This window comes from Oncorhynchus kisutch, linkage group LG6 (genome assembly GCF_002021735.2).
Source record: "Oncorhynchus kisutch isolate 150728-3 linkage group LG6, Okis_V2, whole genome shotgun sequence".
NCBI lineage: Eukaryota > Metazoa > Chordata > Actinopteri > Salmoniformes > Salmonidae > Oncorhynchus > Oncorhynchus kisutch.
Genome location: NC_034179.2, coordinates 21,978,507 through 21,994,679, shown reverse-complemented (window position 1 = coordinate 21,994,679; position 16,173 = coordinate 21,978,507). Strand labels below are relative to the sequence as shown.

General features: G+C 41.9%; 1 protein-coding gene across 2 annotated transcripts; it reads left to right on the top strand.

Moving 5' to 3' along the window:
- The first annotated feature begins 506 nt into the window (after positions 1 to 506).
- On the top strand, positions 507 to 15,870 carry prodha (proline dehydrogenase (oxidase) 1a). Of its 2 annotated transcripts, none has more exons than XM_020485082.2 (14): positions 507 to 1,050; positions 1,405 to 1,613; positions 3,887 to 3,921; positions 6,460 to 6,609; positions 6,763 to 6,827; positions 6,957 to 7,073; positions 7,681 to 7,760; positions 7,880 to 7,961; positions 8,220 to 8,312; positions 10,641 to 10,787; positions 13,393 to 13,568; positions 13,809 to 13,907; positions 14,331 to 14,419; positions 14,825 to 15,870. In XM_020485082.2, exons 1-14 carry the CDS (start codon positions 703 to 705, stop codon positions 15,013 to 15,015), a joined length of 1,881 nt encoding a protein of 626 aa, XP_020340671.1. In that variant the 5' UTR covers positions 507 to 702; the 3' UTR covers positions 15,016 to 15,870. The 2 variants fall into 2 exon arrangements, with proteins under 2 accessions (XP_020340671.1, XP_031682246.1); XM_031826386.1 differs by having other exon boundaries at positions 550 to 1,050; positions 6,778 to 6,827.
- The last annotated feature ends 303 nt before the right edge of the window (positions 15,871 to 16,173 follow it).

The following is a 16,173-nucleotide window of genomic DNA, read 5'->3' as shown; positions in this document are numbered from 1 at the left end:
GGGGAAAAGTTGTAAACCTCTCTGGGACCTCCCCAATGCAACTACATCACCAACTCCCCACCCTCCAGTAAAACAGACTACCATATGAAAACCTGGTCAGTTACAGAGCAGATTCAGTACTTAGTCAATGGCTCTCTCTGTTGTTGAAAATAGGAAGTAGCACATTCTCACAGTACACATACACTATGTCTATGGTCGGATGGATGACAACTAGTTTAACATTTCTTTGGGCCTTGTAGGCATATGTATTGACTTGGGTGAAGTGTTATCTCAAACACAAACCTTTGTGCATAAATGGTTGCATAAATCTGGCTCCCAGACAGTATTGAATTGTAGGATAAATAAACCCATTGATTGCTGTACTTTCTTTCAGGCAGGAGATACCATTAAGTCAAACACACTAGCACACCTTGACAACAATTGTTTACACAACAAAGGTGGGGACTGGGGAGGGGGGGGGGGGGGCAAGGGGAAACGGGTTTTATTGAAGGGGGAGTCCTCACTACACGGAGTTCCTGCCAGAAAGAGTCAGAGTAGGCGTGTCTACTAAAATACGTACCTTGGGTTATAAACGCTGTGCAACAACTAATTCTGGCTTTCAAGCTAGCCAGGAACGAAAAGTGGTGGATCCACGCGCCCTTAAACGCAATAAAACGAGGTTTAACGAATTTAAATACTAAAAGTAAACAACTTTTTTTTTAAATGTCGTACAATAAAGTAGTACCAGCTCTAGTCAAGTCAAGTTCCGATAACATCAAGAGAATATGCTTGTTTCACGGGAGATTTCGCTCCACGGTCGCATCCACGCAACGTGATGAGGTTGAAGGAGGGAAAGAGAAGCAAGTTGATGAGTGCACTGTGGTGAAAGCTGTTCAAGCGGACCTCATCATCCAGCCAAAAAATACCACCGATGCTCAAACACAGAAGATCGAAATCGACTTTGACAATACTCATGAAGCTTACAAAAGTAAAGATAACATTGAGCTGCTTAGAAGTCTGTTGGTCTTCAAGCTTTGCACATTCGACTTCCTCGTTGACAAGAACAAGGAGGTAGGGACATTATTTTGATTAGATTGTTTTTGCTACATTCCTTTGATTAGTTTTTACAGGTGTGGTTAGTAGGCTAACTCCTATATCAGAACTTAATGGACATTTCTGACGGTCAAAAGGGCCATTATTCAACATGCTTGCAGAAGAACAGCTTACATTCATTTCACAGCCTAACATTTCCAGGTGCACAAGTAGTTTAGGCCTATTATCATTAGCCTGGCTGACTGTCTGCACAGCCGTTGTGACTGAGGCAGGTGTTAAAGAAAACTGGGGGGGGGGATCCAATTAAAAGGAACACTACTCTTACTGGCGAGTTGTGGGTCTAACTCAGTTGATTATTTGCTCTGTCCATAGTTGATGGACCTTAGCAAGAAGGTATTTGGCCAGCGGCTGTTTGAGAGGCTGATGAAGATGACGTTCTATGGACAGTTTGTGGCCGGGGAGGACCACAACTCAATCAAGCCTCTGATCCATAAGAACCAGGCCTTCGGCGTGGGGTCAGTCCTGGATTACAGTGTGGAGGAAGACCTGACCCAGGAGGAGGCAGAGAAGAAGGAGATGGAGTAAGTAGTCTCTGCCACCCTAGTCTGCTGTAGTAGTCTGTATCTCATTTGTCACAACCCCAGCTGAAGTAACACTAATCTAGGATATAGGACTCTTGCAGTATCCACACTTCAAAAACAAGCTTTCACATTTTCTATAACTTTTTCATAACTTATTATGGATCATTGATTATTTGTAGCAATGTGATATAGCGTGAGATGCCTATACTTTTACATCAGTAGTCACTATGTAAACATTTTCTGCAATTGACCTATGACAAAAGGCTACAGTCAAAATAATACTAGGTGATCCAATACTATTGGGGAACAAGCCATATGGTCAGTTCCATATGTTGCACTTTTCTCAGACATAGCAGGGAGAGCCTACAATCTGTCTCTCCTATCAAACACCCTCTCTCCCTTTAAAACACACAGGCCTACTCATGTTTCATATTCATAAAAACCTGTGTTTACAACTTCTCAGCGTAAAACATGCCCATCCCATTTTTCATGGTCTCAAATGGATTGTAAACAATGCATCACTTTCAGCATCTGACATTTCCCAGCACTACCCGGCCACCATTGGTTAGTTTAGACATACCCCTCGAGGCTCTCTCCTGATTTGTTAGCTGAAGAAGCATGTTTATTCCAGTCCCTTTGAGAATGCAGTCACATGCGGTGGATTGAGACAAGCCAGCCCTGTTGTTACTTGATGCACCCTTTCAAAAGAGGCCCAAGGCGTGTTATGTTTTCATGTGTTTTGAGAAACAGCCTTCCCTTGTTTGGTTAGGGATTTTCTTATAGCCTGACTATGCACACATTCAAGCTGAACTAATAGGCGGAATAATGAAGAGGGTGGGGTGGTAGATGGGAATGATAGTGAAAAGGTTAGTGACACCATTAAAGACCAACTTGGTAAGTCTGACCCTACCTAATTTCTGTGGAACTCCCCACACCAGACTAATTAGGACTTTTGAAGCCAGCCTACATTGGTGGAGTAACACACAACATCCTGTTCTCTCTTGTTGATAATTGGATGTACCAGAGAGGAAGAGGACTCATTGTGAATTAATCATTGTGAGAGTGTACCAGAGTTGTAATCAACCTTTTATTTTTTCATCAAGGTTGGCAAAGTACATGCTTTAAATTAGTTTCTGAAGTCTATTACTTTCAAACTTCCAGACTCAACTAATTGATGTTAAAACTTTCATGCAAATTGTGCAGTTAGCCTGTGCAAATATTTACCCCTTGATAACATTAAGCCATGGCAATCACTGAAACAACCAACAGCACGGAAAGATGCCAGCAGCATACCACCCTGCATCTCACTGCTAGCTTGCCTCTGAAGCTAAGCAGGGTTGATCATGGTCAGTCCCTGGATGGGAGACCAGATGCTGCTTGAGGTGGTGCTGTAGGGCCATCAGAAGGCACTATTTTCTCTGGTCTAAAAAAATATGCCATTTCCCCAGGGCTGTGATTGGGGACATTGCCCTGTGTAGGGTTCTGTTTTAAACAGGTGCCCTGGCTCTCTGTGGTCACTGAAGATCCCATTGCGCTTGTTGTGAGCGTAGGGGTGTTAGCCACGGTGTCCTTCCCAATCTGGCCCTCCAACCATCATGGCCAGCTAATCATCCCCAGCTTTTAATTGGTTATTCATCCCCCTTCCTCTCCCATGTAACTATTTCCCAGGTTGTTGCTGTAAATGAGAATGTGTTCTCAGTCAACTTAACTGGTAAAATAAAGGTCATTTAAAAAATACAGAAATGTGCTAATGAGACAACAACTTCCTTCATGTTATTCAAGCTTGTGTATTAGGTTCGGTTCTGGACTGGATCTTTCTAGATTAACCTAGGCTACTGTATGTGGGATGCACTGAGGTTTTGAAATAGTCAACAGTCTCAGTGATCAGAAGTCCACGACGGCACAAGAGATCAACTAGCAGGACATTTGCACTTCTACATAATGTTAACATCCTCCCCCCAATCCCACTGTCGTGCATACCATGTATATATATAGTACACTCAACATACTGGCACACACTCTGGTTGTGAAACGCAGAGTTGGAACTGATTTTAACAGCTTCTGGGGGGGCTGCTGCCACAAATTGTGATAATCTATAGTGCATGACCTTGATTTAAGAAATTATGAGTCATAATCCAGTTCATACTGGGACCCCATTTTCCTCCCCATCTACTTACTTCAAAATGATTTCCAATGTCTTATTTGGTACTAAACACCTGAACTATAAGTATCTCTCAATTGTTGTCATGTTATTTCGGTGTCCTCTCTTTCAGTGCCTGTGTGTCTGAAGCTGAGAAAGAAAGTCAAGGTGTGTATTTGTAGACTGAAATGGATTAACAATTCAAAATGAGTTTTCAGTTTGATTTACAATTCATTTATATGGTTATGATTGTGAGATTTGTTGTAAATGATTGGTTATTTATGCACTTCATAATTTATTGCAGTGCCAGCTACAGAATTCTTTGTAACGCAGGAGCATGACAACAGTAATGTTACTTTACATCAGTAATGAAACATTTATGTATCAGGCCTTCTGGTTGGTGGAGGTGGGGGGTGGAACCCCTTTCATACGGGGCACATAACCATGCGTGTGGAAGCAGTGGGGGTGCATTGCCAAAATGTCTGTCGGTTCAGAAATGTTCCTGAATGCTAACTTTCTGGGTCTATGCCAGCGGTCATTTAAGGGTTAATATCGAGCCTCTTACATGATGTTTGTTACATGAGATTGCATGGGTGAGGGAGCAGGTTCGATCTGGATTTAGTCTGGAGGGGTTAATGAGGGCACGTATGTAGGGTTGGTCGGTATCCAGATTTTCATACTCCTGCTGTTTTTGTAACATACCAGATATTACAGTATTACTTAATGTGCTCACCAGGGGCAGGTGAGTGTGTGTACCAGTCAAAAGTTTGGAAACACCTACTCATTCCAGAGTTTTTCTTTATTTGTGCTGTTTTCTACATTGTAGAATAATAGGAAAGACATCAAAACTATGAAATAACACAGATGGAATCATGTAGTCGCCAAAAAAGTGTTAAACAAATTAAAATATATTTTATATTTGAGGTTCTTCAAAGTAGCCACCCTTTACCTTGATGACAGCTTTGCACACTCTTGGCATTCTCTCAACCAGCTTCATGAGGTAGTCACCTGGAATGCATTTCAATTAACAGGTGTGCCTTGTTAAAAAGTTATTTCCTTAATGTTAAAATGTTTTAAAAAATCCTTAATTCCTTAAAGTTCTTTCCTTAATGCATTTGAGCCAATCAATTGTGTTGTGACAAGGTAGGGGTAGTATACAGAATATAGCCCTATTTAGTAAAAGACCAAATCCATATTATGCAAGAACAGCTCAAATAAGCAAAGAGAAATGACAGTCCATCATTACTTTAAGACATGAAGATCAGTCAATCTGGACAATACCACAGCATTCTGCAGCGAAACGCCATCCCATCATGTTTGCACTTAGTGGGACTATCATTTGTTTTTCAACAGGACAATGACCCAAAACACATCCCCAGGCTGTGTAAGGGCTATTTGACTATGGAGAGCGATCGAGTGCTGCATCAGATAACCTGGCCTCCACAATCACCCGACCGCAAACCAATTGAGATGGTTTGGGATGATTTGGACAGCAGAGTGAAGGAAAAGCAGCCCAACAAGTCCTCAGCATATGTGGGAACTCCTTCAAGACAGTTGGAAAAGCATTCCTTGGGAGGCTGGTTGAGTGAATGCGAAGGGTGGCTACTTTGAAAACACTTTTTCTTTTTTAAAACTTTTTTGTTTCATATGTGTTATTTCATAGTTTTGATGACTTCATTATTATTCTACAATGTAGAAAATAGTACAAATTAAGAAAAACCCTTGAATGAGTAGGTGTGTCCAAACTTTTGACTTGTACTGTGTGTATGTGTATATATATCTCACACACACACACTGTACAAACAAACTGTTAAGAAAACCTGCTCTTCCATGAGACTGACCAGGTGAATCCAGGTGAAAGCTATGATCTGGGGCTATTTCAAAATTCCCCAGTATGCGGTATAAACAGTATATCGTCCATGCCTACAGATATGCATGTTAAGTTAAAGAGCAGCTGAATCCCTGGTTCATGTAATGTGTTGGGGCTCTGGATATTTACATAACCCTCTCCCACATATATGTTTTCTGAGCATGGGACTAGGTATCTAGAGATCTTCTTTCTTTTACTTATTTTTATATACAGTATCTTATACCATGGTGTGTGCTGCATCAGATGACCTGGCCTCCACAATCACCTGACCTCAACTGAATTGAGATGGTTTGGGAATGCCAAGAGTGTGCAATGCTATCATCAAGGGAAAGGGTGGCTACGTAAACAAATAGAAAAATCTAAAAAATATTTAGAAAACCTTTTTGGTTACTACATGATTCCATATGTGTTATTTCATAGTTGGTGTTTTCACTATTATTCTACAATGTAGAAAATAGTTCAAATTAAGAAAAACCCTTGAGTGAGCAGGTGTGTCCAAAAGAGAGTGTGTGTGTGTATATATATATACACACACACACTAGCATATATATATATATATATATATATATATATATATATATATATATATGCTGTCTAATATATTTGGTACACGTTGAAGTATTCTGCTGTCACAATTTTTCATTTGATGAAAAACAGATCTCCAGGTATCTATGCCAATTTAGATCTATATTGTTTAGGTGATGGTGGGGAGGGTCATTCCTTTGGAAAGTCTTCTCTTCTTTCCCTCCCAGTGTTCTGTGTGTGTATACTCAAGTCTAGAGGAAAGTCTTGTTACATTAGACAACATTATGTCTCATGTTGTTTTCTGACTTTAGGCGTTGACCACCGTGAGAAGAAGTACAAGGCCCACCGTCAGTTTGGGGACCGTCGTGGGGGCGTGGTCAGTGCCAGGACATACTTCTATGCTGATGAGGCCAAGTGTGACAACCAGATGGAGACCTTCCTCAACTGCATAAAAGCCTCAGGTGAGAACACAATCAAATGCAGTGAGTTCAATTAATTGAGTCAAAAAATAGTTTTTATGCAGATGTTAAATTATGCTTAGTATGATTATTATTATGTATTTATCAATCATGTTATTGCTGCACAAAATGTTATGTTGTATCTCTGACTCTCAGGGGGGGCCTCTGTAGATGGATTTTCTGCCATTAAGATGACTGCCCTGGGCCGTCCACAGTTCCTGGTGAGTTAGACACCCTCTGCCTGTTAGACTCTCTTTTAGCCCTTGATTTAACATTGGCAGTGATCATGACAGAGTGCAGCTTTTTTTGTTTGTTTGTTGGTGTTATGACCTGTTTCCTCCCCTCTCCAGCTCCAGTTCTCAGAGGTGCTGGTGAAATGGAGGAGGTTCTTCAACCTGCTGGCAGCACAGCAGGGGAAGTCTGGCATGGATGCACTGGAGCAGAAACTGGAACTGGAACAGCTGAAGGTGCGTGTCACCTAGAGCAACACTCAAAGTGGAGATGTGACTGAGTTCAAGCAGTTTCCCAGCTAAAAATCACCCAAACCGGCACTCTGCTACTAAGACGACTCTCTAGATCTAACATACTTCATATCTGTGAGAACCTTATGGTTCCTTTGAGACAAAAACACCTGTGAAAACACCATACCAAAATGATGAAACATTATTGTTTTTCCTCCTACTCATTTCCTTGATCTATCTATAATGTTTCATCATTAATAGTTATTGATATTCATTAATAAAATGAAATCCTATTTTGGTATTATATTAGGATCCCTGTTTATCTGTTGCGCAAGCAGCAGCTACTCTTCCTGGGGTTCACACAAAACATGAGCCATGACATAATACAGAATATTAATAGACAAGAACAGCTCAAGGACAGAACTACATATTGTACGTTTTTAAACGGCACACGTAGCCTACATATCAATACATACAAAATATGTAGGTCAAATTGGGGAGAGGCGTTGTGCTGTTAGGTGTTTTATCTATTTTTTTCAACCAGGTTTGCTGTTCATTTGAGCATAAATGGGAGTTTCATGCAATAATGGCTCTATACTTCTGTTTGCTACAGGAGAGTTTGACTCAGCTGGGGGTTGGAAATAAAGATGACATTGAGAACTGGTTTACTGGAGAGAAACTGGGCCCATCAGGGTAAGAGGCTGAACCTGGAATGCATCATGAGCACACAAACAATCAACTATTCAATAGATAGTATGTGCATACAGGACTGAATTTGACTTTGAATATGTCATTTTCATCATGTCCCCCAGAACGATTGACCTTCTGGACTGGAACAGCTTGATTAATGACAGAACATCGATCTCGAACCTGCTCGTCATTCCCAATGTTGAGGCGAGCTAGCCACATATTACACATGCATTCGCACACACATAAATTGACATATCCTTGTCATATTTAACATACAGGCATAGTACTGTAGGATATCTACCTGAATGTGTTTGTACACAGAAACTTATGAAGTGTAGTATGTACCTACACAAATCCATCCATCCATGCAGTGTACATACAGTATATGCATACATACATACATGCATTTTGTAGTTTAGGTCAGGGTTGACTCTAAATAAAATGTGTCTTCTGATTTTCTAGACTGGTCAGCTGGAGCCTCTGTTGAGGAAGTTCACTGTTGAAGAGGAGAAACAGATGAAGAGGATGCTGCAGAGAGTGGATGTTCTGGCCAAGGTAGGGGGATTTTTGAGTGCAACATAGGCACTGTTAACTAGCATGGCTTTAAAATTGAACAACAGTATATTAACCCTTTATTTAACCAGGTAGGCCAGTTGAGAACAAGTTGTCATTTACAACTGCAACCTGGCCAAGATAAAGCAAAGCAGTGTGACAAAAAACAACAACAGTTATACATGGGATAAACAAAAGTACAGTCAATAACACAATAGAAAAAATCAATATACAGTGTTGCAAATGGAGTAAGGAGGTAAGGCAATAAATAGGCCATAGTAGTGAAGTAATTACAATTTAGCAAATTAACACTGGAGTGATAGATGTGCAGATGATGATGTGAAAGTAGAAATACTGGTGTGCAAAAATAAATAAAAACTATGGTGATGAGGTAGGTGGTTGGATGGGCTATTTACAGATGGGCTGTGTACAGCTGCAGCGATTGGTAAGCTGCTCAGATAGCTGATGCTTAAAGTTAGTGAGGGAGATATAAGTCTCCAACTTCAGCAATTTTTGCAATTCGTTCCAGTCATTGGCAGCAGAGAACTGGAAGGAAAGGCGGCCAGAGGAAGTGTTAGCTTTGGGGATGACCAGTGAGATATACCTGCTGGAGCTTGTGCGATGGGTGGGTGTTGCTATGGTGACCAGTGAGCTGAGATAAGGCGACGCTTTACCTAGCAAAGACTTATAGATGACTTGGAGCCAGTGGGTTTGGCGACGAATATGTAGCGAGGGCCAGCCGACGAGAGCATACAGGTCGCAGTGGTGGGTGGTATGTGGGGCTTTGGTGACAAAACGGGTGGCACTGTGATAGACTGCATCCAATGTTCTGAGTAGAGTGTAAATGACATCTCCGAAGTCGAAGAATCAGCAAAATAGTCTGTTTTACGAGGATATGTTTGCAGCGTGAGTGAAGGAGACTTTGTTGTGAAATAGGAAGCCGATTCTAGATTTAATTTTGGATTGGAGATGTTTAATATGACTCTGGAAGGAGAGTTTACAGTCTAACCAGACACCTAGGTATTTACAGTCTAACCAGACACCTAGGTATTTACAGTCTAGCCAGACACCTAGGTATTTACAGTCTAACCAGACACCCAGGTACTTAGTCTAGCCAGACACCTAGGTATTTACAGTCTAACCAGACACCTAGGTGTTTACAGTCTAACCAGACACCTAGGTGTTTACAGTCTAACCAGACACCTAGGTGTTTACAGTCTAGCCAGACACCTAGGTGTTTACAGTCTAGCCAGACACCTAGGTGTTTACAGTCTAGCCAGACACCTAGGTGTTTACAGTCTAGCCAGACACCTAGGTGTTTACAGTCTAGCCAGACACCTAGGTGTTTACAGTCTAGCCAGACACCTAGGTGTTTACAGTCTAGCCAGACACCTAGGTGTTTACAGTCTAGCCAGACACCTAGGTGTTTACAGTCTAGCCAGACACCTAGGTGTTTACAGTCTAGCCAGACACCTAGGTGTTTACAGTCTAGCCAGACACCTAGGTGTTTACAGTCTAGCCAGACACCTAGGTGTTTACAGTCTAGCCAGACACCTAGGTGTTTACAGTCTAGCCAGACACCTAGGTGTTTACAGTCTAGCCAGACACCTAGGTGTTTACAGTCTAGCCAGACACCTAGGTGTTTACAGTCTAGCCAGACACCTAGGTGTTTGTAGTTGTTCACAAATTCATATTCTAATTTAACCATGGGATGTAGTATATATCAGATTTTACAATAATTTTCTCTTACTCTCATCCCTGCCTCAGTGAGCAGTTTATTGGAAATAAACCTTTTGGCAATACTTTTGTTTATTCTTATAACAAATGTTCTGATTTACTTCAGCAGTGTGTCATCATTTTTGGGAAAGGTTGTGTTTGAATTGTAGTTGCACTGCTCCAACAGGACCAAGAGTCTACTATGACGTGTTGTATCCAAAGTCTGTTTGCTCTTAAGTGAATCTCTATAGATACAAGTAAATCCTTGGTCCCTTGAGATTGCATTAGCATGGCTGGACTAGATGGCCAAAGACCTCAACATGCTACGACTATGACTGTGATATGTGTTGTCTCACCTAGCTATCTTAAGATGAATGCAGTAATTGTAAGTGGCTCTGGAAAGCACAGTCTGCTAAAAGACTAAAATGTCAAATGTAACATGCTCTGAAATAGAAGGCTTAGACTCATACATTTCTATAGCCTAGGTAGGAGCAAGATCACTGAAGGGTTTCAGATAAACAACAACATTTTCTGCTCACTTTTCTGGAGCTGACCAGGAGTTGATGCTAACTGATAGAAGTTAACAAAAAGCTTTTGTCCTTCCCTCTATCCCAGCATGCGGTGGAGAACGGGGTGAGGCTGATGGTGGATGCTGAGCAGACGTACTTCCAGCCGGCCATCAGCAGACTGACCCTGGAGATGCAGAGGATCTTCAACAGAGAGAAGCCCATCATTTTCAACACCTACCAGTGCTATCTTAAGGTGAGGCCGTCCGTATTATCTTCCAAGAAAACTCTCCTCGGTTATCGTCACAGCCGTGTATATCGTCCCGCAAGCGGATACCAAGACAGCCATCAAGGAACTTCACTGGACTCTATGTAAACTGGAAACCATATATCCTGAGGCTGCATTTATTGTAGCTGGGGATTTTAACAAAGCTAATCTGAGAACAAGGCTACCTAAATTCTATCAGCATATCGATTGCAGGGTAGCCTCAGACAATAACATTGACGTATATGCTGTATAGGAGATGTTGTACCCACTGTGACTACAAAAACCTTCCCTAACCAGAAACCGTGGATTGATGGCAGCATTCGCGCAAAACTGAAAGCTCGTATGACCGCATTTAATCATGGCAAGGTGACTGGAAACATGACCGAATACAAAGTGTAGTTATTCCCTCCGTAAAGCAATCAAACAAGCAAAGCGTCAGTATAGAGACAAAGTGGAGCCGCAATTCAACGGCTCAAACACGAGACGTATGTGACAGGGTTGACAGACAATCAATCAAACCAGCCCCATCTTTGACATCGACATCTTGATCTCAAACAAATTAAACAACTTCTTTGCGCGCATTGATGACAATACAGTGCCACTGACATGGCCCGCTAACAAAGACTGTGGGCTCTCCTTCTCCCTGGCTGACGTGAATAAAACATTTAAACGTGTTAACCCTCGCAGGGCTGCCGTCCCAGACCGCATCCCTAGCCGCGTCCTCAGAGCAGACCAGCTGGCTGTTGTGTTTACGGACATATTCAATCAATCCCTATCCTAGTCTGCTGTCCCCACATGCTTCAAGATGGACACCATTGTTCCTGTTCCCAAGAAAGCTAAGGTAACTGAACTAAATGACTATCGCCCCCCGTAGCACTCATTTCTGTCATCATGAAGTGCTTCGAGAGACTAGTCAAGGATCATATCACCGCCACCCTACCTGACTCCCTAGACCCACTCCAGTTTGCTTACCGCCCCAATAGGTCCACAGACGATGCAATCGCCATCACACTGCACACTACCCTATCCCGTCTAGACAAGAGGAATACCTATGTAAGAATGCTGTTCATTGAATACAGCTCAGCATTCAGCAACATAGTACCCTCCAAACTCATCATTAAGCTTGAGACCCTGAGTCTCGACCTCGCTCTGTGCAACTGGGTCCTGGACTTCCTGACGGGCCGCCCCCAGGTGGTGAGGGTAGTCCACTTCGCTGATCCACAACACTGGGGCCCGACAGGGGTGCGTGCTCAGCCCCCTCCTGTACTCCCTGTTCACCCATGACCATGGGGCCATGCATGCCTCCAACTCAATGATCAAGTTTGCAGACGACACTTGATTACCAACAACGACGAAACCCGCCTACAGGGAGGAGGTGAGAGCCCTTGGAGTGTGGTGTCAGGAAAATAACCTCTCACTCAATGTCAGCAAAACAAAAGTCATGATCGTGGACTTCGGGAAACCGCAAAGCGAGCACCCCCATATCCACATCGACGGAAAAGCATGGGAGAAGGTGGAAAGTTTTAAGGTCCTCTGTGTACATATCACCGACAAAATGAAATGGTCCTCGCACACAGATAGTGTGGTAAAGGAGGCGCAATAGCCGCCTCTTCAACCTCAGGAGGCTGAAAAAAATTTGGCTTGTCACCTAAAACCCTCACTAACTTTTACAGGTGCACAATTGAGAGCACCCTGTCTGACTGTATCACCGCCTGGTACGGCAATTGCACCGCCCACAACCGCAGGGCTCTCCAAATGGTGGTGCGGTCTGCACAATGCATCACTGGGGGAAAACTACCTTCCCTCCAGGACACCTACAACACCCGATGTCACAGGAAGGCAAAAAAGATAATAAAAGACAATAACCAGAGAGGCGGCTGCCTACCTACAGACTTGATATCATTGGCCACTTTAATAAATGGAACACTAGTCACTTAATAATGCCACTTTAAGAATATTTACATATCTCACATTACTCATCTCATATGTGTATACTGTATCCTTCACTATCTATTGCATCTTAGTTGCTCTGTCACTGCTCATCCATATATTTTATACTTATATATTCTCATCCCATTCCTTTACTAGATTGTGTGTATTAGGATTTGTTAGATATTAGGTTATGTTGTGGAATTGTTAGATATTACCTGTTCGATACTGCTGTACTGTCGGATCTAGAAGCATAAGCATTTCGCTACACTCGCAATAACATTTGCTAACCATGTGTATGTGGCCAATAATATGTGATTTGATTTGTATGTAGAGCTTGGGACTTGTTATTGGGACTACATGGACAGTCTCATATAATATGTATGTAGGGAGGATCCCTGTTATGTATAGACTAGTGAAACAGGTTTTGTAAGCCTTCCATATTTGACTCATAAAAGCCCAACCTAGTATATAATCCATATAAACCTTCCATAGCCATGTTTGTTTTTTGACATAAACCTGAAATGAAACTTTTTAAACACGATCGTGTTACTTATCAACCCTTTATAAGAGGTGTTCTGGACAGCCTGGTGCCAAAAATGTCAAGATGTTTGGTGTTAACCATAGCGTTATAGAATTGTGTTTCCCTTTACTACCTGTAAAGGAAGCCTATGACAATGTGTCTGTGGATATGGAGCTGTCCCGGCGTGAAGGTTGGTACTTTGGGGCCAAGCTGGTCCGCGGGGCCTACATGTACCAGGAGAGGAGCAGGGCGGAGGAGATCGGCTACGAAGACCCCATTAACCCAGACTACGAGGCCACCAACCGGATGTACCACAAGTAAGACCCCCTTCTGTGCTTTGGGGTGACGTTTCCCCTAGGTACAGATCTAGGATCAGCTTCCCCGACCCCCAATCCATTCGTGTGAAAAATGCAAAACTGATCATAACCATTGGTGTTATGCGTGACTTTAGTAAGTGGGTATTTTCATAGTTGAATTTGGATGCATTATGTGATGAAGTTATCATATCAGCTGAATGGAATAGCCAAAGTTCCTTGTCTTTCCCTGATTCTCCAAAGATGTTTAGAGTTTGTGTTGGAAGAGATCAACCACAACAGGAAGGCTAATGTCATGGTGGCGTCACACAACGAGGACACTGTCAAATTCACTCTGGAGAAGTAAGACCAGCCTCTGGGCTTTATTCAAATCAAGAGGTGGTTAGACTAGTTACTAGACTTTTTCTACAGACATTTTGCAACACAAAGCACCAAACCAGTAGTAAAACCACTTCACAGAAACCAAATGTATTATATCAATGGGCATGTTGCAAGTGGTTAAGAGCGTTCGGCCAGTAACCGAAAGGTCACTGGTTCGAATCCCCGAGTCGACTAGCTAAAAAATCTTTCTGTACCCTTGAGCAATTCACTTAACCCTAATTGCTTCTGTAAGCCCTTGATAAGAGCGTCTGCTAAATGACTAAAACGTAAATGCATTCATTAGTGAGGTGATGTTTATTTTTGCACAGGATTATTATGTTTTTATTATTATGTTATGTTTGTTTTATTTTATATTTACATTCCGTCTGTGTTGTCTCTCTGCAGGATGAACCAGATGGGTCTGTCACCCACTGAGAACAAGGTCTATTTTGGACAGCTGCTCGGAATGTGTGACCAGATCAGCTTCCCACTAGGTATTGTAACACCTTCAGAACTGTAGATGGGTGTTGCATAATAGTAATGGGTTTATTGGAGTTCACAATTTATTGATTGGCATTTTGGTCAGAAATCTTGTGCGAAACAAACAACCTCAGGGTCTCACTCCGTCATCAGTCACCTGATACCAAACCATAGCTGTCTTTAGTGTGTAGATCAATTAGGGGTTCACACAGTTCTTAAACATTCTTTTATTATATCATTTAGCTTTTTATAAACTATACAAATTAGTTTAGAGTCCAACTTTTAGACAAAAATAACTTCCATTCCTGTACATGTAATTAGGTTCCAATGTTTTTCTGTGCTTGTGTGAAACACATTGGAGAAGCAACAACCACTAGCAGTCACATAACATCTTCCACTCTCTCTGTGTCTGAGAACAGGCCAGGCTGGATTCCCAGTGTACAAATACGTCCCCTACGGCCCAGTCAACGAGGTCATCCCCTACCTGTCTCGCCGTGCCCTGGAGAACAGGGGCTTCATGAAGGGTTCCCAGAGGGAGCGCAGCCTGTTGTGGAAGGAGCTCAAACGCAGGCTGCTCAATGGACAGATCCTCTACAAGCCTGTGTACTAACTGAGCTGACTGACTGTCTGGCACACCAGCACTCTGCCCCTGTAATACATTCCAATGTCTTAACCAAACTTGCCCTGCGCACAATGGGGTGAATACTAACTTCCACTTAAGTTGAATTTTCACTTAGTCATGCTCTGATGTCAATGGGAGCCTAAAGTGAAACATTGGCTGAAGTGGACATTAGGATTCAACCCCATGGCTTTAGAATGTACTGTAGGTAGGCTTGTCTAGTACTAAGATACTAACCTAATGAGAAAAGACCGTCTGACTGGCTCTGCCTTTTCATCTATTGCTGCCAAAGGTGTCCTTATTTTATATAAGAATATATCTTATCCACTGTGGTTTAGCAGCTTATTCAGTGGCTTATTGGCCATTTTTAAAGTTGAGCTGTAGTTCTTAAGCTAGCATGGAAAGTGTGTGATTTGTTATCACTGCTTATAGAGTCATATCAATATAACTGTAGTTGTCGACAGGATTTTTCTGAATTTATTAAGGCTCCTATTTAATGTGTCCAGTGTCTTTTTGTTTCCTTTCAATGTTCAGGAACGGTATGTTTTGTAAAAATGTTATTTATCATTTTCTTAGACTGCTTTGGAACCCTTGTTTGTTAGCATGTAATGTTTAAAGTTGTCCTTTGTATCTATGTTTTACTGAACTGTGGATGATTGGTCATTTGTAAACACTTTGTACAGGGTTTTAGCTTTGCTGATTTTTAAAACGAATATTTTAATTATTTAAGTAGAAATATATAAAACTGATGTACACAAGGTTGTACAGTATGATGATATTACTGTCTTATTAAAGAAATTGAGTGGTCATGTGATAATGAACTAGAATGTATTGGCCTGAACGTTACACTGTCTCAAATGTCTTTTACCCTTATTGGAATGTATAGGCCACCTGTTTTTTGATCAGTTTAATAACATGCTTAGGGAATGTGATTTTGGGAAAGAGGTCTTCTTAATGGGATATTTTAACATTAATTATGAAGACAAGTCTTGTAGGAAAACCCTCAAAAGGATCATTAATACCTTTGACCTTACACAGCTAGTTAAAGGGCCAACCAGGGTGGCGCTAAAACACAGATTGAGTTGGTGTTCAGTAATAAACCAGAGCGAGTGACTAAATCATTCAATATGGTTACTGGGCTATCTGATC

Coding starts and splice junctions, on each gene's coding strand:
- prodha (XM_020485082.2), top strand. CDS start 703: ATGTCGTACAATAAAGTAGTACCAGCTCTAGTCAAGTCAAGTTCCGAT. Junction 7,074..7,680: donor TGGAACTGGAACAGCTGAAG/GTGCGTGTCACC, acceptor TGTTTGCTACAG/GAGAGTTTGACTCAGCTGGG. Junction 10,788..13,392: donor CCTACCAGTGCTATCTTAAG/GTGAGGCCGTCC, acceptor CTACCTGTAAAG/GAAGCCTATGACAATGTGTC.